The following is a 22,001-nucleotide window of genomic DNA, read 5'->3' on the forward strand; positions in this document are numbered from 1 at the left end:
ATGTGTACAAATACACACATATATAAATATATATGTATAAATATATACATGTATGTATACATAGTTTAATAATTGCTTTGACATTAACTTACTGTGTTCAATTGTTTCCCCTATAAAATTAATGGGTTAGACTAAATTATTTCCAAAGGGCCTTCTGTGCTAAGCTACCCATTTATTTATTTATTTATTTATTTCTTAAAGCAATTGGGGTTAAGTAACTTGCTCAAGGTTACACAGCCAGTTATTTTGCGTGGGTGCCAAGTATCTGAGGCCGGAACCAATCCCGGGTCACCCGATGCCAGGGCTGGCGCTCTTACTCACTGTGCCACCTGGCCACCCCTAAGCTACCCATTTATAATCTTAGAACTGCACTAAGACTTTTGGAACACCCTATATATGTAAATTAGAGCTCAGAGTGCTGAGCCCAGGGTAAGGACCCTTCTCCCCATGCTTTGTAACCTTGCCTTGGACCTAGTTCAATATTAGGCAGAGCCAGACCACCCAATAGTAGATTGAGCTTCCCATTCTCACATTAATTGATTGATCACCCCTACTCTGGCTACTCTGGGCTCAATTCTGCTTTTGGCTCTAGTCTAGGACTTCCCCAAAAGAGGAGAAAGTCCAAAATGTACTCAATGCAGCCTGAACCTGAAAGGTACTCAATATGAATCAGGCATAAGGCAACTCATTTTTATTCTCATGCCAAAAGCAAAGTTAAGCATAAAAGAATCAGAGTGTGCATTAATAGAATGATTCAAACAAGATTTAGTATCTTTTTTTCTTTTTGGAGGGGGAAGGCAAGGCAATTGGGGCTAAGTGACTTGCCCAAGGTCGTACAGCTAGTAAGTGGGCCAAGTGTCTGAGTCTGGATTTGAACTCAGATCCTCCTGATTCCAGGACCAGTGCTTTATTCACTTTGTCACCTAGCTGCCCCTGAGATTCAATATCTTAATGTATTGCTTTATTGCAATCTGTTGTGAGGCCAATATTTTAGCCTCATCAGAACATAACAGTTGTGCAATACTGTTAATTAGGCATTTTATAACTCACTTGGCACTGGGTATTATTACAACAATGAACCAAACATGATCTTCCTGGTGGTCTCTCTCCTGGATTTGCACTTGCTGTCAGTCAGGTACTGTTACTGCCTGAGTGACCCCAACCACAGCTGACCATTCAGGTGAACACTGTAGCCACTGGTTCACTGGCCTCCTTGGACTCATAGTCCTCTGAAACTTACCAGGTTGCAAATGGGAAAGAGAATGTAAAAAATAAAAGTTTTTTAATCCAGTTGGGCAGTGTTAACAGCTGTATGTGGCTGTGTCAAGGATAAAGCTTTGTTGTTACCTCCACTTGACCCTCTGGATACAGGTCCCAATAGTTCTCAAACTTTGAAGCCTTAAAAGAAGAGGATGAGTTTGGGACAGGTTGCTGTTTTTTAAAAATTAAATCCGCTCAGTTCTAGCTCAGAACCAATCGGAGAATTCATCATCACACTACAAAACCCCTGGATCACCATGGCCTAAAGTAGAACATCAATACATTACTTGGTTCCTCTGTGTGTATGTGTATATGTGTGTGTGCATATCCACACACATATATACATATATATCATGTCATATATATGATGTGTACATACACCAATATGTGTGCATATACATACACACACATATGAAACTAGACCTGTGATTTCATCTACTTGGTGGGGTCCTGGTGAGGGACTTCCTCCACCAAAGCAGGTTAACACCTCTGACTCCAGGCCTGGCTCTCTATTCATTACACCATGCTGTCTTTCAGCAGCAGTACTGTTAATTCCACCATTAAATAAACATGGAAGACTCAGAATCTGGGCCAAATTGCTAAGCCTGGCCATGTACTGCAACTCTATCTGGTCATAGTTAAAACCACTGCCAAGATAAACACGGATATGTTGTACAAAATATTTAGAACATTGATTTAGGGTGCATGTTGTCTATCACATACAACTTTCAGTATCACGTTACTGAGATATTTAAGGGGAAGCCTGCAGCATTCAAGATAAGGAGCCACAAAAAAAAAAGTCAGCTGGAAAATAGCCTCTTCTAGTTAAGACAACAGAGGTCTTTTCAGCTAGAAGGAAAAAAAAAAGGCAAAAAAGGAAGGAAAAGTACTGTACTGGCATTTTTTTATCTGAACTCCAAACCAAAAGAGAAGTCAGTGTGTGCTTTTTCTTTTACAGGAATCCTGCTCCTGACCACTGGGCTTTGGTTAGTGGTCTCCCAACATATGTTGCCCAGAATGGCCTGGTGAGTGTGGGGTTAATATGAAGAGACATGACTTTTTCAAAGCAAGATGATTTGGGATCAGAGTTGGGAAAGTGATGGGAAGAATTTCCCCCTCTCCCTCAAGTGTCCTAGTATCTCCTTAGTGGCTTTGTAGTATCTAAGAACTGCCATTGAATGTGGGGGGTGAGCAAGGATGTGGCTGTCCATACATCCCCAGTCCTCTCTCAAGGGCCATCCACGTTCATCTTGTTCCCCTTTGTGGTTTACAGATTTGCAATATCATGAATGCTGCTTCAGAAGACTTTTTCGATTTCCAGGTATGCCGCTTTTCTCTTCTCTAGGAGAGAACTATGTGATGATTTTTTTCTAACAGGAAAGTCAGGAAGATCTTTGTGAGAGGTAACCTGAAGACAACACTATTGAGACATTATGTCAACAGAGCTGGGAAGAGAAATGACGAGAGCTGGCAAGCGCGTCAGGCCTCCTAAGGTTCCTAGCTGCTGTCATTACTCTCAGTATCATTATTATTCTAGTTCCAGCTTGTTGTGAATCTGATAGTATTGAATGACTCTTTTGTGCAAAGAACCCTGGATTGGGAGTCCAGAGATCTGGTCATATATCCTTGGTACAACAAATATATAGACAATTCCTTTGCCCCAGTCTGACTTTCAATTGCTCTCTCAAACACATCCTTCACATATCTGCCAAACTGATGTTAATAAAACACAGGTCTAGGTATGCCTCTCTGTTACTCAAGAAATTTCACTGACTTCCTGTTGCCTGGAGGATAAAATGCAAACCTGTCTCTGGTATTCAAAGCACTTTTTAGTATGGCTCCAATGTATCTTTCCAGACCGACTTCATATTACTCTTCCCTCCCTTTCCCCTCTCCTCCCATTCATTCCCCATTTCAATTTGGTCTATTTTCTATTCTTTGTACATGACATTCTACCTTCTCTCTCTTTGCCTTTGTTGTTCAGTTGTGTCTGACTTTTCACAGCCCCATTTGGGGTTTTCTTGGCAAAGATACTGAACTGGTTTGCCATTTCCTTCTCCAGCTCATTTGCAGATGAGGAAAATGAATAAAGTGACTTGCCCAGGGTCACAGAGATATTAAGTGTCTGAGGAAGGATTTGAAGATACATGTTTCTGATTCCAGGCCTATACGCCATCGCCTGCACCACCTAGCTGCCCATTTTTGCCTTAGTCCCCATGCCTAAATGATCTTCCCTCCTTACCTCTGCCAAAGTTCAGTTCAAATGTACCTCCTATAAAAGGTTTTTCCTGACTCCCCCAGTTGTTAAGTACTCTGCCCTTACCGAAAAAGAAAGGAAGGAATGAAAGGAGGAAGGAAGGAAGGAAAGAAAGAAGGAAGGAAAAGAGAAAGAAGGAAGAAAATTGCATTCTATTCATTTTGCCTATATTTTAAAATTTACTTATCTTCATGAGTGTTTTTCTCTTCAGTAAGATGTAGGCTCTTTGAAAGTAGAGACTGATGCCAGGGTGGCTAGGTGGTGCAGTGAGTAAAGTGCTGGCCCTGGAGTCGGGATGATCTGAGTTCAGTTCCAGCCTCAGACACTTAACACATGAAAAACTAGCCGTATAACCTTGGGCAAGTTACTTAACCCCAATTGCCTTCCAAAAGGGAAAAAAAAAAAAAAGAAAGTAGAGACTGTTTTGTTTCCCCAGTGCTTAGCCTAATGCTTAACCTACTAGGCCTAAATAGATACTTTTAAAACTTTAATTGAATTTCATTCTCTGAAAAGAAGAATAGTGTGGATTAAACTGTCTACAAAGCACCTATTCTTCCAACTCTAAAATTCAGTGAGTATATGGACAGTATAGTGACTGACCTAGATTAGCAGATAAAGATCTGTAGAAAATAATAAAGAAACAAATAGAGAGTACAATAGACCAATGGTGACTTTCTAAATTTTAATTTTCATGGATTTTTAAAAGTTTTTTTTTTTATTTTGTAATGATGTTCCAATAAACCCTGCCCATCCTCCAGTTGAATCTTCCCATGTGACAAAGAAAGTGTTGAGCAAAACTTGACCATTAAAGTCATCTTATCTAATAGGTTAATAGATGTTTGTTGATCAAATCATTGATAGTTTATGTACCTTTCCACACCTAATAGTCCTACAGTCTCACTTGAGAAAGGAAAAGTATGCTTCATCATCTATTCCAGTGGCTCTCTAAGGGTGTGCCCCAAGTTTCATTAGGTACACCTTGAAAGCTCTTCCCACGCTCCTAAGATTTCTACACTCCCCATCCTCCCCCAGATGATGTCTGTGACCTGCTGTGAATGTCATAATAATAGCTCTGTCTTTGGAGGTGCGGAGCCTTCTGAGTCCTGAGTTAGTAAAGGAGGAAGAGGATGAGGAGGGGTAGGAGAGGAATCCCAAGACCCAGGTAATGCCCCACCCTTTTGCCATTTGAAACACTCAGTTTGCTGTGTGTCATGGACAGCAACAAATCAGTTAATTCAATTAATCTGGACTCAGCTAGGTGGTAAAGCAGATAGAACTAAGTACTAGCTATGTGACCTCTATTTGTCTCAGTTCCCTCATCTGTAAAATGGGGATAATAATAGCACCTACCTCCCAGGGTTGTTGTGAGTATCAAATGAGAAACAATGCAGTCCTGTTATTATATAAATATAAATTATTATTATATTTGTGTTGACTTCCAATCAGTCCTAAGTGCCAAATCCTTTCACATCTTCGGGGGTCTGTCTGAGATTACTTATTTTAAAAAAATTGGGGGGGGGCAAATAGATTACTTGCCATAGCATGGGGTGAGTGAGGACAGTTCATAAACATTTTTTTTAAATCAGAAATGCTTGTCCTTGTGAATGAGGACAGCTAAGGATAGACACCTCAAGATTGTATTGAACTACTTTTTTAGGACTCACCTGAGTGCTTTCCTCTTTGGAGAGGGAAGCATGCCTGATTTTTTTGTCTTCGTTTATTATATTTTAGGTTTGGGAGAGATCTTTATAAGCAGCAAGGCAGGAGTAAGCCTGAAAGAATTTTGTGAAACTTTGTTGAATTTGTATAATTATGTAGTGGGAATGAGTGTGAGTTTCTGATCCATTAAGCTGTGCAAAGTCTGGACTCTCATGAAAGAAAGACTTCATTTGAGGAGTGTCTTAGAGCTGCACATCATGAACGTTAAGGGACTCTAGGTGCAACACACTGGAGACGGCAAACAAGAGGAGAGCTAGAGGGGCCTCCCCAGTTCTCCAGACAGCTATCTAGAATTAAGATTTTGGACAAATTTCTGGCATGCTGTTGTTGTTTGTCTTTTGTTCTCGAACAATACCATGACATCAGAAAGGTGATGCCATGGCAGCAAGTGAATTGGATTTAAGTGAGGCAGGGCTGTGCAAAGTCACTAGCCTCACTTTCTCCTCCAGAGCCATCTGGGTCTAGTGGCAAGATATAGATTAGGAGGACTGGAGATAGCCCTAGATGGAGTAGGAGACCTCGGTCTTTTTAAGCTAAGGTCTTTAACAGGTCTAAGTTTGACTAAGGCAACACCCATTCATTGATTAAGGCTAGGTTAGAAATGAGTCAGAGAATGGCCTCTTTACCTAGGTCTTTCTCTATATTGCTCCATAAAAAGAATTAAGAGAGAACTCTCTTCTTTTTTTCATTCTCCTCTTTTTTGGGACGACAGGCCAGAGTGCAGTGAAGGGGAAAGCTGCATACTGTACAATCTACCTTGGGGCAAAAGCACATGGGAGTTATACGTGCTCACCAGTTTTTTCCAAGCACAGTTCAAAGACTCAAGATGTAATCATGAACTTTCCAAGCCCAAGAGATGGTAGCAGTTGGGGCAGTGATAGAGATGAAAAGATTTCTGCTTAAGCATATGGCAGAGGCAGGAGTGTGTTTGACCATGTGATTGGACAGGGGAGTAGATATTGATTTCCTAGACAGTGTGTATATATTGTCCTTTTCTCTCTGCATAAGTTCATAAGGCCTTTTATTTTTTGCTAAATTGGCAGTATACTATTGAATTGTATCTAAAGAACCAACTCTCCTTGAGTTGGGAAGGACCTTAGAAAAATCAACCATTTAGGGGCAGCTAGGTGACACAATGAATAGAGCACCAGCCCTGGAGTCAGAAGGACCTGAATTCAAATCTGACCTCAGACACTTAACACTTACTAGTTGTGTGACCTTGGGTAAGTCACTTAACCCCAATTGCCCTGCCTTCTACCTCCAAGATGCAAAATAAAAAACAAAAACAAAAAGAGAAAATCAACCATTTATTTAGGTTGCAAATTGACTGTAGCTATGATGGCCAAACAACCACCAAGCACTTTGTAATTGAGAAATACTGAGGAGCTAACCCACAACATGCAAACTTGGCCTTTACCTACCACAGGCTCTACTGGTTTTCAGTTAACAAAGGAACTAATCCAATTTTAGCATTGGAGGTAAGGGGAGGAGAGGAGGAAAAGGAGGAAGAAAAGGAAGAGAAAGTTTCGGTATGATGATGAATCATTTTTTTGGTTGTTTCTGACTCTTTGTGACATTTTGGGGGGATTTTCTTGGCAAAGATACTGCAGTAGCTTGTAATTTCCTTCTCCAACTCATTTTACAGTTGAAGAAAATTGAGGCTAACAGGGTTAAGTGACTTACCCAGGGTCATACAGTGAGTAAGTGTCTGAGACCCGATTGGAACTCAGGAAGAGGAGTTATTCTGACTCCTGGTCCACCATTGAGTCCACTGTACCACCTTAATGTTTGTGACGATGTATAACAAAGCACAATGGGGCAGGCATTTATAAATTCAATGGATGCCAACAAAAAATGTAGAACCTGAAAAATGCTAGATCTTGAAGGGGTTTTTGAATATATAACTGACAATGCAGGCTAGGATTGATTACTATAAAAGAATTTAAAGAGAGCTTTCCTTTTTCCCCTCTTCTTCCTGGTTGGGATAACTGACCAGAGTATATAGTGAGTCCTGACTCAGATTCTTAACTCATTGTATTACACAGTCAACTCTGAAGACTTGAGTAGTGATATATGTGGGGATGTACATATGTGGAGGTAGGAGTGGAGAAGAGTTTGGAAGGTTGACGTGGTTTGGCAAGTGAAGAGTCTTTTTAATAAGTAGAATTCTAGTTCCACAACTAGTTAATGTGCTAGTGATCAGATCATTTGGTAGAGGTAAAGAGCCCTTGATTTAGAGCCAGCAGACCTGAGACTTGGGTTCAAATTCCAGCTCCCTACTAACTACCTTTGTGATCTTGGGCAAATCACTTGTAACACTGGTTTCAGTTTCTTTATCTGTAAAATGAGAGAGTGGGCTAGCTAGCCTCTAAGGTTCTCAATTTATGAAAATATGAATCTCTTTGATTAAACTCCATAATTTCACTGTCAGGCATTCCCATGAACCTGCTTCTCCAGGTATTGGCATCAGTCCTTTCACTTCTCTGATAGACTTTGGAATAAATCACTCTCCACCTCTGGTTTGTAGCGAGATTTCCTATTGTCTTGAGTTGGATACATAGTCACAGACTTTGACTAGGGAGTAAAATGAACAAAATTCAACCTAGTCTGATCCAGAGCAATTGGATAATTCTTGAGGTCAGCTGAGCGGCTCTTGACATTGGTCTAATGACCTCTGCAAACAAGTATGGGAGAAATCATAACATTATTCCTTGCTTTATGTAGAAAGAACCTCTGGATGAATCTGGATGGATGATTAAAAATGTCCTCTCGATGCCCATAGTCAACAAGAAGGAAGAAATCGTTGGAGTGGCTACATTTTACAATCGAAAAGATGGCAAACCCTTTGATGAAATGGATGAGACTCTTATGGAGGTATATTTCTCTGCTGTCACTGTCCCCTCTTCACCCCTTTCGTGCCTTTCCTTTAAATGGCCAGTGGTTGGCAGCAAAACAGGCTCAGGAAGGCAGTCTATGTGACCCTGCAGAATGATCCCACACCTACCTGGGGGCAAGGAAGAGGGTTGGAACATATTGTACTGAAATGAAGAAAACAGTAATGATTTCAGTGCAGTCAGGAGTCTTTGATCTCTGGGCTGTAGAAAGGCATTCACATTAGGAAGACCTAATGTCCTGAACATGACTGGCCAGCCTGAAATATGGCCCATTCTGCTCTCAGGGAACATCTTAATAATGTGTTTCCTGAAATTTGCTGATCAGAAGGAGCTTCCTGAGAGTGTATTAAAGGAAAGGCACTCAGAAATGAAGGTGAGAAGAGTGCCAGAGGAGGAAGAGAGGAAAGGACTGTGGTGTCTTTACCAGGAATAACCTGTGTTGCTGATTTCAGGGGAGGTCTCTGTCCCAAAATATATCCTCCATCCCTATACATCCTCACCCCCTTATACTGCCTGCTCCACCACCACCAATCAGTGATTCAGTGGGGCTAAGAAGCAGCCCCTTATGCAGCTAATTCAACTAATTCATACATATACTTGGGGTACTAGGAATTAGCATGATGGACAGAGAGGTGCATTGAGACTCAGAGGGTCAGGACTGGGGGTCCTGAGGCGGAAAGGATAGGAGACATCACAAAACTTTGGGCAGCTAGGTGTAGTTTGCCATCATTGTGTGCTGGGTTAAATAAGAAAGGTTGTTAAGAACCAATTACATAGGTCACAGTTCTGATGTACTCTCCCTCTAAGTCCCTCCCAATCTCCCTTCCCACTTCAACCCACCCACCCCCACAAAAGAGTGATGGGTGAGAATTGAGTCAGTTTCTTTGATAGCAAAACAGATATTAGAGAAATTTTTTCCCCTCCTCTCTGAAGTTTTTCCCCACTTGAGAAACTGCCTGTTCCTATAGAAAAAACTTAAAAATCATAGTCTCTCAGTGTTTGGAAAGAAGTTAAAGGTCATCTAGTAGCAGAACAATTATATCCTATACAACATCACATATAAGTGATCATCAAATTCCACTTGGAGTCATCTGATAAGAGGGAACTCACTACTTCTGAAGGTAGAAAACTCTGGTTTGGAATAGTTCTAATTGTTGGGAAAATTTTTCCTCAAATTGAAAAACTCTTGAATAAATGAAGTTGACCATATAGCATAAGACAGAGTGGTGGTTAAGGGGGAAAAAATCTTTGTATTAAATTTTCTAGATAATATAAGGCCTAAAGCCATGTCCTCTATATACATGTGGTCAAAGGATGCAATTTTCAGAATTGCAAACTATTATCAACCACATGCAACAATGCTCCATATTATTAAAACTGAAAAGAAATGCTTATCAAAACAACCCTGAAGTTTTGCCTTCAGGAAATTGGCAAAGATGACAAAAGATTTATGAAAGTTAATGTTGGAAGGTTTTAGAAACACAGGCACACTAATGTGTTATTGATAGAGCTGGAATTAATATAACCATTTCAGAAAGCAATTTGAATTATCAAATAAAGTTGCTTAAATGTCCATACAATTTGACCCAGAGATCCCACTGCTAGACATTTATCCTAAAGAGGTAACTGACAAAAAGAAAGGCTCTATATACATGAAAATATTTATAGTAGCATTTTTTGTGGTAACAAAGAACTAGAAACAACAGCCATTCCCCATTGATTGGGGAATGGCTAAACAAATTATGGTATATAAATGTAATGGAATATTACTTTTAATTAAGAAATGATGAGAATGTTTAATTGTTGTTCACCCTTCATTTTCAAAGAGGACCAGTAACATTATGGGTAAAGTCTTGGCTTGTGAGTGAATTAGATTCAAGTGAGGCAGGATTGGATTTAAGTGAGGCAGGGCTGTGCAAAGTCCTCAGACTCACTTTCTTCCCAAGTCATCAAAGTTCAGTGCCAGGACAAAAGTAAAGATAGTCATCTTTACTGGTGATGGCCCAGGATGCAGATTTAAGAAATGATGAACATGGGGGTGGCTAGGTGGTGCAGTGAATAGAGCACCAGCCCTGGAGTCAGGAGGACCTGAGTTCAAGTCCGGCCTTAGACACCTGACACACTTACTAGCCATGTGACTTTGGGTAAGTCACTTAACCCCAATTGCCCTCCAAAAAGCAAAAATAAAAAAGTGAACATGATGAATATAGATATAGCATCATATCATAAAAATTAGCTTATTTAACACTTTGGGGCAGTAAAATGGCCCCTAAGCTCTACTTGGCTCTCCTTTTCAGCTTTAGAGAGTTTATTTTAGAGAAAAAGTTCTGAGTTTGCTCACAATTATTCCGGGCCCTCAATTAGGACAATTGCTAATACTCTCCACCTAGCTATATACTTATACTTATCTCTAGTTAACTGCAGGCTGTTTTACTGTTGAAACAGAATTCTGTTTCCTGGAAACATTTGGGTAACAAAACAAAAGATTATATTATATTGTCTCTGGATCGACAGGCATTGGAAGGAAAGTTAGAGAAAGAGTTTACTCTTACCTGGAGTTTTCCTTGGCTTCCGTTATCCATTCTGAGAAGTCTGTGAAGTCAATGATTTTTCTTGATGCATCAAGTTTGCCAGTGCTCTGTCTTACGTTTGTTCTAAACTTGCTCTAACCTCTGCAATCCAGGCACTCCCCAGTTTTTTTCTCCCCATTTCTGGAGAAACTTCTCCCTTTTATGCTAATTGATTAGGGTATGACCCAATCTCTCATGATTGATCCAAGGAGGGCCTATAGGTGTAGGCCCTATTCATGCTGTTCAAATTGTTTCCATCAAAACATGTTTGCACACCTAATCAAGGCACCAGAGTCAAAAGAGATGGTTTTGAGCAACCATTACACAGAAAAGCATGAAAGGACTTAAGTAAATTGATGCAAAATGAAGAAGCAGAGCCATGAAGACTATAAAAAAAAACAAATAAATATACATATGAATGAATGAAAAAGTAAATGCATACATACACATACACGTGTGCACGTGTATATATACATGTATGTGCACGTGGTATGTGTGCAGATATATATGCTTTATATGCATACATCCATTCATATATAAACACAATACCTACAACAATGTAAAAGAAAAAGAATAACCACAAAGCAATCAGAACTTAATGTTGCTAAATTAGTAAAAGAATAAATTTTGTTCCAAAAGAAGAGATATAAAAAGACACTTCCTCTTACTCCATAGCAGAAATTCCTTGGGTGTGGAATATTGATTTTCAGGTAAGTTTTTTTTTAATGTGATAATTGGTTTTGATAGATTTTTTTCTTTCTTAAATTTTGTTCTTATTGTTGCTGTTAGAGATGACTTTCTGAGAATGTGAGGGAAAGGGAAAATCTAGGAGATATAAAGATGAAAGTTCAATAACAATCTATTTTAAAGGAAATCTTTCCTTTCGTAAAACCCCCATTTAGCTCCCTGTAATCTGACCCACCAACCCTCTTCCCCCGCCTCCCCTCCCCTCACCCCCTCCATTTTGTCCTAGCCCTTGTCCTGCCCTCTGGAGCCAAGCCAAACAATTATTCTTTCACATGCCAGGCCTTGAAATGCTTCAGTGAGGCAGAGATTCTAATCTTTTCACCATCATGGTCACTCTTCTTAGGAGAGCCTATCACCATCCTTCCTAAAATGAGGTACTTTGTACTAGATAATACTTCATATATGGACTGACCAGGGCACAGGAAGTCTTCCATATATAGCACCATATGTTTTATTTTTACAGCCTATATTGATGTTAGCTCTTTTGGTTCCCATAGGACACTATGGAATCAGAATGAGTTTCTGTGAGGTGAAATCAGGCACAACACAGAAAGTATGCACCATTATGGGATCTACATTGCTGGCCCTGGTACCCTGTATCCCCTCCAGGACTACAATCCCATCCAGAAGACAAGTGGCTAACCATATGACTCCTTTGCCTGGGAGCTCAACTTTCTCAGGGTGACCTTGGTTCTGTAAGGTTGATTTTATAGGGCACAGACATGCCTTTATAAGAACATAGATTTAGCACTGGAAGGAACCTCAGAAGTCATCAAATTCAACTCCTTCCTTTTATTTATTTTTTTTGTATTTAACATTTTTATTGCTTTCTTTAGTTTTTATATCACTTTCATATTCAAATAGATCCCTCTTCTTCTACCCAGAGGAAAAAAATGGCTAAATATAATTCAGAAAAATGAAAAAGCACAATAACCAAATCTGACATTACATGTAATATTAGGCAGCCATCATTCCCTTCCTCTGCCAAGAAGGACAGGAGGTATATTTTCTCATCTCTTCTTCAGAATTATTATTATTTCCTAGAATTCATTTTCTTTCTTTATATTTTGCCTTTCCATTTACATTGATGTAATTGTGTACTTTTTTTTTTTAGTATAATAGAGTGTGGTAGAGGGTTTGGATGTGGTTAGTATCATAGGCAAAACAACTGCTCATTCTTTAGGTAAGCCCCATTTTTGGAATTCTAGTGCTACTGATAAGGCATGGCTCCCTATAGGTTCGGCAGGGACTCTGATCTTATCTTAAGACCAGAACCTGAGATTCAGTCTGGAAAGAATTCAGCTCAGCCTTACTTGGAGTCAGAGTTGAAAGAGTTTATTTTATGCTTTACAGCGGGCAAGGATCCTTAGGGGACCTGCAAGAGAAAGGGGGAACAGGCTTCTACATTTAAAGGGTAGGGCTTCCATCCGGATGGATATAAGGGACTTCAGTGCATAGATAAAAGTTTGAGGAGTTTAACTTGGAGATGAAATTTGTGCCAGACAGGAGGAGACATGAGGAGATTAAGCAAGAACAAAGGAGTCACAAGTTGTTGCTTAGGCAGAGTGCTGATAGGGGGAAGGGGCAGAGTTTGAGGCTGGGAAAGGGAAATGTGATTTTACAGACTGGTTTTACAAATTGATGTTACAAAGTTTTACAGACTGATGTTACAAATTGGTATTACAAATTGAGTTTACAAATAGATTTTACAAACATAGATCCCAAGCACCCCATCAATGGGACCTTTCTGTCTATCTTTGACTAACATGGGGTATATGCGTAGTAGTCCAGTCCCTTTGTTTTACAGATGAGAAAAATCAGTGGGAAAAAGGGATTAAGTGATTTGTCCAAGGTCACACAAGTAGATCTGGCCCCTTTTCTACTATAGGAAGTCAGTATGGCATAGTGGATGGAATGGTAGACCTAGAGTCAGTAAGACCTGGGCTCAAGTGCATCCTCAGATACTTATTAACTGTGTGACCCTAGGCAAGTCATTTACCTTTTCTCAACCTACACCTTAATTTCCTCATTTGGTAATGGAAAAAATTATAGCATAAATATTATGTATACCTGTGTGTACATACAATTATATATGTACATATATAATGTGTACAATTATTATTATATAGAACAAAATAAGTTATGCCGAGGATCAAATGAGATATATGTAAAGTTCTTTGCAAACTTTGTAACACTCTCTATATTAGCTATTATTATTATTATGGCCCAAAGAAACCTTTCCTAGGATTCTCCAGGAGTTATCCCAATCATTCTTGTCTTCCTTGCTATAGTACTTCACCTGGTTTGGTTTGGTTTTTTGTTTTTTGAAGCATTTATCTATCTATGAACTCAGAGCTACAATCCCTGGGAGAGAAGTTTACAAAGGAGGATCCATGAAGACAAAGGCCTAAACCATCAAGATGAAGCAATAGACGCTTAGACTCAGTTATGTAGGAGAGATAAGTTTAGTTAGCAGCTCTCGGAACACAGGTTCAAAACAGTCAAGTACTTAGTGAGGTAAATGGGAAGTGGGAATGGGGGTGGAATAATGGGACCTTAATACTGCATTAATAGAAAAATGGTATCCACAACAAATGAAAGGTGTGTTTGCAATAAAAGTCTTTCTTTTATTAAGGCAGAGGTATAGAGCTAGGTGGTCATTTGCCAGGAATATGGAGAATATTTTCCTCATTGAATGGGAGGTTGGACAACAACTCTAAAAATTCTCATTCGGATTCTTCATTTTCTTTCTCTCTTTTTTTTTTTTTGTCTTTTTGGAGGGGGGAAGGCAAGGTAATTGGGGTTAAGTGACTTGCCCAAGGTCACACTGCTAGTGTTAGGTATCTGAGGCCACATTTGAACTCAGATCCTTCCAACTCGACTCCAGGGCCAGTGCTCTATTCACTGTGCTACCTAACTGCCCCAATTCTTCATTTTCTAAAGAAGGAAATTGAGAAAGAGAATGACTGGAATACTGAACCTGGTATTTGTGTCCGTGGATCACAGATTTAGAACTAGAAGGGAACTTAAACCCTTTCATTTTACTGATGAGGAAACTGAGACCTAAAGAGGTTAAGTGATTTGCCCAAGATCATGCAGCTAATCAGTCACAATAATGAGCTACAGGCTCTGAAGCCCCCTTGAGCTCTCCTTGAGTCCTAGAGTTACAGGCTCTAGGAACGCCCTTGAACTCTGGTTAAATCATCCCATTTGATGAGGTATTTGAATGAGGCCATAAGCCTTACATTGTGGCTGGGCCCAAACCTCTGGTTACTAGACTTCTCACCCTTAAACCTATCAAAATATCAATTCACCCTTGAACTGGCCTAGCCCACCATTGTCTGTAGTCTCCAGGTAGCCTCCAGCAACTTCCCACCTTTAATCACTCATTGACCTCAACTGACTCCTGAAGACCCTCCCCAAACTCCTCCTCTGGACTACCCCTAGATTCCTCCCACAACTTTCTGTATATAAGATCCCATCTTTCCTCCATGTGGGGTGAGAGCACCATAGTATGACTTAGCACATGCTTACTCTGTGTCCAGTACAAGTGAACTTTTAATAAACTTTACTTTTCTTTGGCTGAGAAGACTTGAGTTGAATTTATTTGGCAGGACCTGGTGTGTTGGTATTTTGGGGTATCCAGAGCAACCCTAACCCTCTTTATGGGTAACCTCTTCATTTTTATGGCTCCCTGACCTTGAGTCCTTGAGGTACACGCTTTAGGGGGCTCCCACAGCCTGTACCTCATCAACAAGGCCTTATTAGAGCCAATAATTTACTCTAATTACAGAACCAAGATTTGAACTTCAAATTCAGCATTGCTTTCACCATATCATGCTGTGTATGAATCTGGGCAAGTCAATTCCCTTTTGAGCCTCAGTTTTCTCTGCAAGATGAGTGGACTGGACTAATGATCCTTAAAAGTACCTTCCCATTCTCAATCTTACCATCCAATGTACCCACATGATTTGTCCAAGGTCACACAGAAAGTTAGTTACAGAACTACAGAAAGAAACATAGTAGGTTTTCTTTTTCTTTTTCAATGAGGGGTTAGGTAGGAAAGGAGGAAAATAAGGATGATTTTCATTAATTGGGGAAAAGATTAATTTTTTTTTAAGAAAAAAGAGATTTTAAATGTAGAAAGCATTATAGGAAGTACACTAGTTTGGGAGTCCCAGGTTCTAGTCACAGCTTTGCTCCTAATTCACTGTATGTCCTTTGACAGGTCATTTAACCTGACTAGATGTCATTTTACCCCTTTGTAAAATAAGGGGATGAACTTGCTGACATTTACGATCCTTTTGTTTTGTTTTACAAAAATATTTACCGTTTACATTACCTTTGTTGAAAAAAATATATGTGAGACAGATGGAACAGGAAACAAATAGAAAGGGTGGGAAGCCAAGCTGGAATAGGAGATCTGATTAAAAAAAAAAGGATAAGTTTAAATAACTTAGAGGTAGTTTCAGGTTCTTTTGTAAAGCTCTGACATTCTGAGATGGCCGGGACTAGACCAGAGGTCACCTCATTTCAACTTGCTCTCAACTCCTAGACCATTAGGACTTTTCTTATACCACATATGCATGAGGGGTCATGTTGACTCCACACTACATCCACAGGTAGATGGTGATTATTTGAGGACATTAGACCCAAGCCCAGCTTTAAGAGCTGCCACAGGGACTAATATGGAACTGTTTTACATGATTGCACATGTATAATTCATATCTGATTGCTCATTGTCTCAAGGAGGGAAGAGAGGAAGGGAGGGGAGGGATAGAATATGGAACTCAAAACTTTTTAAAAAATGCTAATATTGTTTAAGCATGTAATTGGGGAAAAATAAAATATATTTTTAAAAAGACATCTCACATAGGATTAGTAGGGAAGCTGAAGGTGAAAGTTAAAATTGTTTTAAAAAATTTTAACATTGTTAAAAATAATAATAAAATACTTATCCCCACTATACTAATTTTTTTTTCAAAATACCTTTTAAAATTTAACTTTTTTTTTTATTCCTATTCTCTTCTAACTCAGGGAGAAGATGAGAAGAAATATTTCTTAACCTGTCCATTCTTTCTCTTTCTTTTTAGTCTCTAACCCAGTTCCTTGGCTGGTCTGTCCTAAACCCTGACACCTATGAGTCAATGAACAAACTGGAAAACAGAAAAGATGTGTTCCAGGACATGGTCAAATACCACGTGAAGTGTGACAATGAAGAGATACAGGAAATACTGGTCAGTGTCCCTTTTTTTCCTGATGTCTTATCCAGTCTTGTCACATACCTTTCTGTCCTGGGCCATTTTTTTCCCTGGGCATTTGAAATCTGTAGAAGACTTGAGTTTGAGAACGTGGCAGTTACAGGGGGCTCAAGGAACCCTCCCCTCCCCCTGTTTGGGACCAATGTCCCATGAGGTACCTCCTCTCCACACAGTCTTCTTTGAAATGCCTCCTCCAGAAGTTGTGATATCATCTGAACTCTGGATACTTTGTGCCTTTCTCGTGCACTTAGGACCATGAGATCTTAGAGCTGAAAAGGGGCATCTAGTCCAGCCCGGTAAATTTTACAGGTGAAGAAACTGAGGCCAAGAGAAGTCAAATAGCTTGCCCAAGGACACATAAGTAGTAAGTGGTAGAGGCTGGATTCAAACCCTTTGAACTCTAAATTCAGACTTTTCCCATTACTCCATGCTTATTATGGCCTCCTCTGCATTAGGCGATCTATATCTTACCTTCTGTACTTGACTTGGAGCTCCATGTGGGTAGGGGTCCTGCCTTTGTTCTCCTTCAGAACTGATTGCAAATAAGGAAATGTTTATTAACCACTGACTAAGGGCAGAAAACACTTAGTTTAGCCCCTAAAAGAAGGGAACTTTAGTGTTTTACAAATATTGTATCATAACAACCCCGGGAGGCATGTGATATTATTATACCCATTTTATAATTGAGGAAACTGAGGCAGATAAAAGTTAAGTGACTTGAGCAGGGTCACACAGCTAGCTAGTCTCTGAGGCCAGATTTGAACTCAGGTCTTCCTGACTCTGGGCCTAGTGTTCTATTCATTGTGCCACCTTTCTGCTTCTCCCAGGTGAGAGACTTTCATAAGTTAACAAGTTGCTCCACCCCCTTCAGGGTAGGAGCATTTTTGCCTTTTTTTGTATCACCAATGCTTAGCACAATGCCTGGTATATAGTAAGAGTTTAATAAATGCTTATTGCCCACCTGACTGGTATGATCGGTGAAAACCTGCTCAATGAGTTTGACCAAACTGGCTGTCTGGTTTTCTGAACTGAGAAACAATAGAAAATAGAAAAAAAGACTCTTAAATTGAAAATCTTAGATGAATACGGACCTTCAGGAGAAGAGATTTAGAGACTGAAGGGACATTGGAGATGACCTAATCTGATCCCTCATTTTTCAGATGGGAAAACTGGGGCTGAGTGAGGCTGCTATCAATTCCATTTACATTAAGTCTCCTGGGTGCCAGGCACTGTGCCAAAGGCTAGAGATACAAAGAAAGGAAAAAAATAGTCCCCATCTTCAAGGAACTCAACTCAAACTCAAATGGAAAAACTTCTGAGGCCGGGACTTGTCCAAGGTCACACAGATAGTAAGTGGGAGAGCCAGAACTTGAATCTAGGCCCTCTTGGTTCAAAGCTAGCATCCTTTTCACTCCATGGACGATTTCTTTAATTGTCCCAGGACTTTGTGGGTGATCAGGTGGCAGTGTCGTTTAGCAGTGGGAACACTAGCCTGCAGATAAGAAGTCCTGGCTCTGCCATTGTGAGACTGGGTTCAAGTCACTTCCTGTCTTTGAGTCTCAGTTTCCCCTTCTGTAAAATAGGGATAACAACACTTGTAAAATAGGATTGTGAGGGACGGTGCTTTGTAAGCCCGAAAGTACTAGAATTATGAGCTTGTGCTATGAAAGAACACTGGGGAAGGAAGAGAGACGAGAAGAGACAAGTGGTAGCATTGTGGTGCATACATACTGATGCCTTCATTCTTTCTCACCTTTCTCTCTCTCTCTCCTCCCACCTTTATTTCTTTCCAGAAAACTAGAGAAGTGTATGGGAAGGAGCCCTGTGACTGTGAAGAAGAGGAGTTAGCTGAAATTCTAGTGAGTGGAATTAGTACAATGTTTGCTGTGATCTAATATTGGTGATTTTGTAGGAGACAGGGCAAAGACGGGTTAATGTCCTTGTCCCTACCCCCTTCTGTCCCTGTCCCAGTGATGTAAGGAATTGATAAGTACTTGAGGTGGTATCCAGGGCAGAAGGATTTTCAGGAGATTCTGGAAGACCTGAAGAGACTGTGAGATTCAAAGTTATAAATTTAATGGTGGAATTTTTGGCTTGGGGATAGGTAATGGATGAGATATTTGGGAGGGAAAAGATCTTTCCCAGTGGCTGTCACATCAGCCAATGAATATTAATGTGCATCTTTCCCCTCACTCATAAGGCCAGACTAAGTTACCTTCCCAGTCTAACCAAGAGCATATATGACTTTCCCAGAGTCCCATAGCAAGTGTCTAGAGGGGCTGGGATTTGAACTTACGTCTCCCTGTCATCCTCTTTGTACACTATGCCACCACACTGTGGCTCCTCACTGCTGCTTTTTTCCCCCTCCTTCTCCTGACTGGAGTTCTATTGTACTCAAATAGATGATGAGATTATTAATTATTGAGATTGGGGAACAACCTCTCAGCTGTCCTTCTCAAGTTACAGCTTGCTTGGGCCTTTCCTCACTGCATCCTGACCCAGGAGTCTGCAGAGCCCTTGGCTCTCCCCTTTGTGTGAAAGCTAAGGAGAGAAGAGAGCTGAATCCAGAGATCTGCTGGAGATGTCCATACTCTGGTAGGGGGAGTGATGAGCTGCCCTCTACTCTGCTCCAAAGGGAAGGCAAGGGAGGAGAGCTTTGTGCCAGGGGCCGACTTCTCGTCTTGTACTGACTCACCAAGAATAACCTTGCTTTCTTTCTTTTTTCTTCCTTCCTTCCTTCCTTCCTTCCTTCCTTCCTTCTTTCCTTCCTTCCTTCCTTCTTTCCTTCCTTCCTTCCTTCCTTCCTTCCTTCCTTCCTTCCTTCCTTCCTTCCTTCCTTCCTTCCTTCCTTCCTTCCTTCCTTCCTTCCTTTTTTTCTGCCTTCCTTCCTTCAGCAAGGTGAACTCCCAGATGCAGAGGCTTATGAAATTAATAAATTCCACTTCAGTGACCTGCCCCTGACAGAGCTGGAGCTAGTGAAATGTGGAATCCAGATGTATTATGAACTGAAAGTGGTGGATAAGTTTCACATACCCCAGGAGGTGAGGCTCACACCCCAGACCTCTGACTTCCTTTTCTTTTTCAAAATGTTCTGCATGTGATCCAGAGAGTGACCTCAAATTCACTTTGTGTTATTTTGATCATATTTATAATGATCATTGAGGCTCTGTGAAGACCTCAGGAATGAGAATTGTGGAGGCATGCTTTATTCATCATAAATACAGTGGAAGCCCACTTTTCTGCAGATAGGGAAACTGAGGCTGAGAGAGATTAAGTGAATTGCCCAAAGTCACACAGCTAGGAATTATCTGAAGCAGAATTTGAACTCAGGTCTTCCTTACTCTACAGGCAGCACTCTAACCACTGCACCACCTATCTGTTTCTGCGTACAAAAGGATGAGCTCAAATCCCTGCACACAATAGGGTGCTGCTGGAGCATAGTTCTTCTCAGATCTCCAAAAGGGAAAAGACTTGTCCATGGTCACACAATCAGTCCTTGCCAGAATTAGGCTGGAAGCCAGGGCTCTGACTGTCTAGCTCAAGACTCCTTGAACTGCCCCATGAAGTTCAAGTTCTTCAGCAGGAAGGTGTTTCCTGTTGATGGTGTTAATTTTTCTGAGTCAGATTTCCCTCCATTGCATAGCCTGGTGTTACTCAAATTCAATTCCACTCACCTCAACAAACAAGTATTAAGCCTGTGATATGTACACATATAGTTGGCTTTGGGGGTCAGGAAGACCTGAGTTCAAAGTCTGTTTTAGATATTTACTAGCTGTGTGACCCTGGACAAGTCATGTAACCTCTTTTCTCCTCAGTTTTCTCATCTATAAAATGTGGGGTTTGAATTTAATAGTCTCTTGAAGGAAGGTTGCTTCCTGCTCTAAACCTATGATCTTATAACAGAAAAGTACATCCACACAGGGAATTTGCTACAATAGTAAAAAGTAGCTCTAGAAATTTTTTTTTAAATGTATGAGGTACTACTTGTGGGGGAAATGGAGATATAGGAAAAATGAAACAGTCCATGCCTTCTAGGAGATGGTGTGATGTGAATTCCTCACATTTATATCATGTCACCCCTATGAGTCTCCCTCTTTTGACTCCATGATCTTTCCACATGTCCATGCCCAGGCTCTAGTACGGTTCATGTACTCGCTCAGCAAAGGGTACCGAAGAATTACCTACCACAACTGGCGCCATGGATTCAACGTGGGACAGACCATGTTCTCATTGCTTGTGGTAGGTGTGATGCTGTGATTGCCCAGTTCTTGGAAGAAGAGAGGGGAGGGGGAAGAAGAGAAAGTAGGAATGTGTTGTCATTGCTCTAAAGCCATCTATCTAAGGAAGCTGTCTCAGGAAGATGGGTACAGGTAAAAGAGGAAGAAGCCGCCCTGGGCTAGTACATGGAGATAGATGAGGCACAAAAGACCAGGGGAAGAGGCAGTCAAGTTCTTCCTTAGTGAAGGTCTTTAAGCAGAGGCTGGATGGCACCTTGTTTTAAGGGGATTTTTGGTTCAGGCACAGGATAGGACTAGAGGCTGAAGTCCTTCTGGCTCTGAGATGCCATGTGAATGCTGGGACATGAGATATGAAGATTTTGGGGTCCAGGCAGAGAAAACGTTCAGATTGGGAATCAAGAGTATGGCAGGAGGAGGCAATTTTTTAATGCTGCTATTTTTATTTTTTTAATTAATCTATAATTTTTGTAATCTTTTAACTTTGCTTCATTCTTGAATGTTCCTCCCCTACTCTATCCAGTAAGGCGTTCCTTGTAAGAAGGTTTAAAAAAAAAGAAAAAGAAAAAAGATCATTCAACAAAACCTATCAACACTGTAATCCCATCTGACAATATGTACGATATTCCACTCTATGGTCCCCCACTTCTGCAGAGGGTAGAGAGGTTCTGTATCTATATTTGAGGGTTGGAGAAATAGTTTCCAAAGGCCTGAAATGCAGTGACCTGGATCATAGTCCTTGGCAAGAGAACTGGAATTGAGTGAAGAAAACAGAGTCCTTTTCCCTGTGCTTTATACCTAGGAATGTGAACCTCTTCATTCCTCATAAGCCTTTAACTCATTTTTACCTGCCATTGATATATTCTCCATATCATGCTCACATGTCACCTTATAATGCTTGTAGATTCTTTTTAAAAGTATGAAACAAAATGGTGTGCTACTTTGGGAAGGAAAAAAAAGGAGGAAAAGGAAAACCCTATCTTTTTCCCCTGTTGGTTCCCTGGGTTTAGGGAAGTCCTGCAAAGTTAGTGGAAATAGTGACGGCAAACACTCAGTAA

General features: G+C 40.5%; 1 protein-coding gene across 8 annotated transcripts in view; it reads left to right on the forward strand.

Annotated features, from left to right (window-relative positions):
- The window catches only part of PDE6A (phosphodiesterase 6A), a 100,818-nt gene that overhangs the window by 27,523 nt on the left and 51,294 nt on the right, over window positions 1–22,001 (forward strand). For 7 of the 8 annotated variants that reach the window (XM_069102640.1, XM_069102641.1, XM_069102643.1 and 4 more), the window contains 7 exons: window positions 2,219–2,285; window positions 2,534–2,581; window positions 7,961–8,110; window positions 16,541–16,684; window positions 18,502–18,567; window positions 19,603–19,749; window positions 20,840–20,947. In XM_069102640.1, the coding sequence (XP_068958741.1) occupies window positions 2,219–2,285; window positions 2,534–2,581; window positions 7,961–8,110; window positions 16,541–16,684; window positions 18,502–18,567; window positions 19,603–19,749; window positions 20,840–20,947 (730 nt within the window). Of the gene's footprint in view, window positions 1–2,218; window positions 2,286–2,533; window positions 2,582–4,553; window positions 4,680–7,960; window positions 8,111–16,540; window positions 16,685–18,501; window positions 18,568–19,602; window positions 19,750–20,839; window positions 20,948–22,001 lie in introns of those variants that run through there. The other variant, XM_069102647.1, reaches the window with a different exon arrangement.

The sequence above is a fragment of the Petaurus breviceps genome, unplaced genomic scaffold (genome assembly GCF_028583685.1).
Source record: "Petaurus breviceps papuanus isolate PSGF00001 unplaced genomic scaffold, PetGlider_PUasm1.0 551, whole genome shotgun sequence".
Taxonomy (NCBI): domain Eukaryota; kingdom Metazoa; phylum Chordata; class Mammalia; order Diprotodontia; family Petauridae; genus Petaurus; species Petaurus breviceps.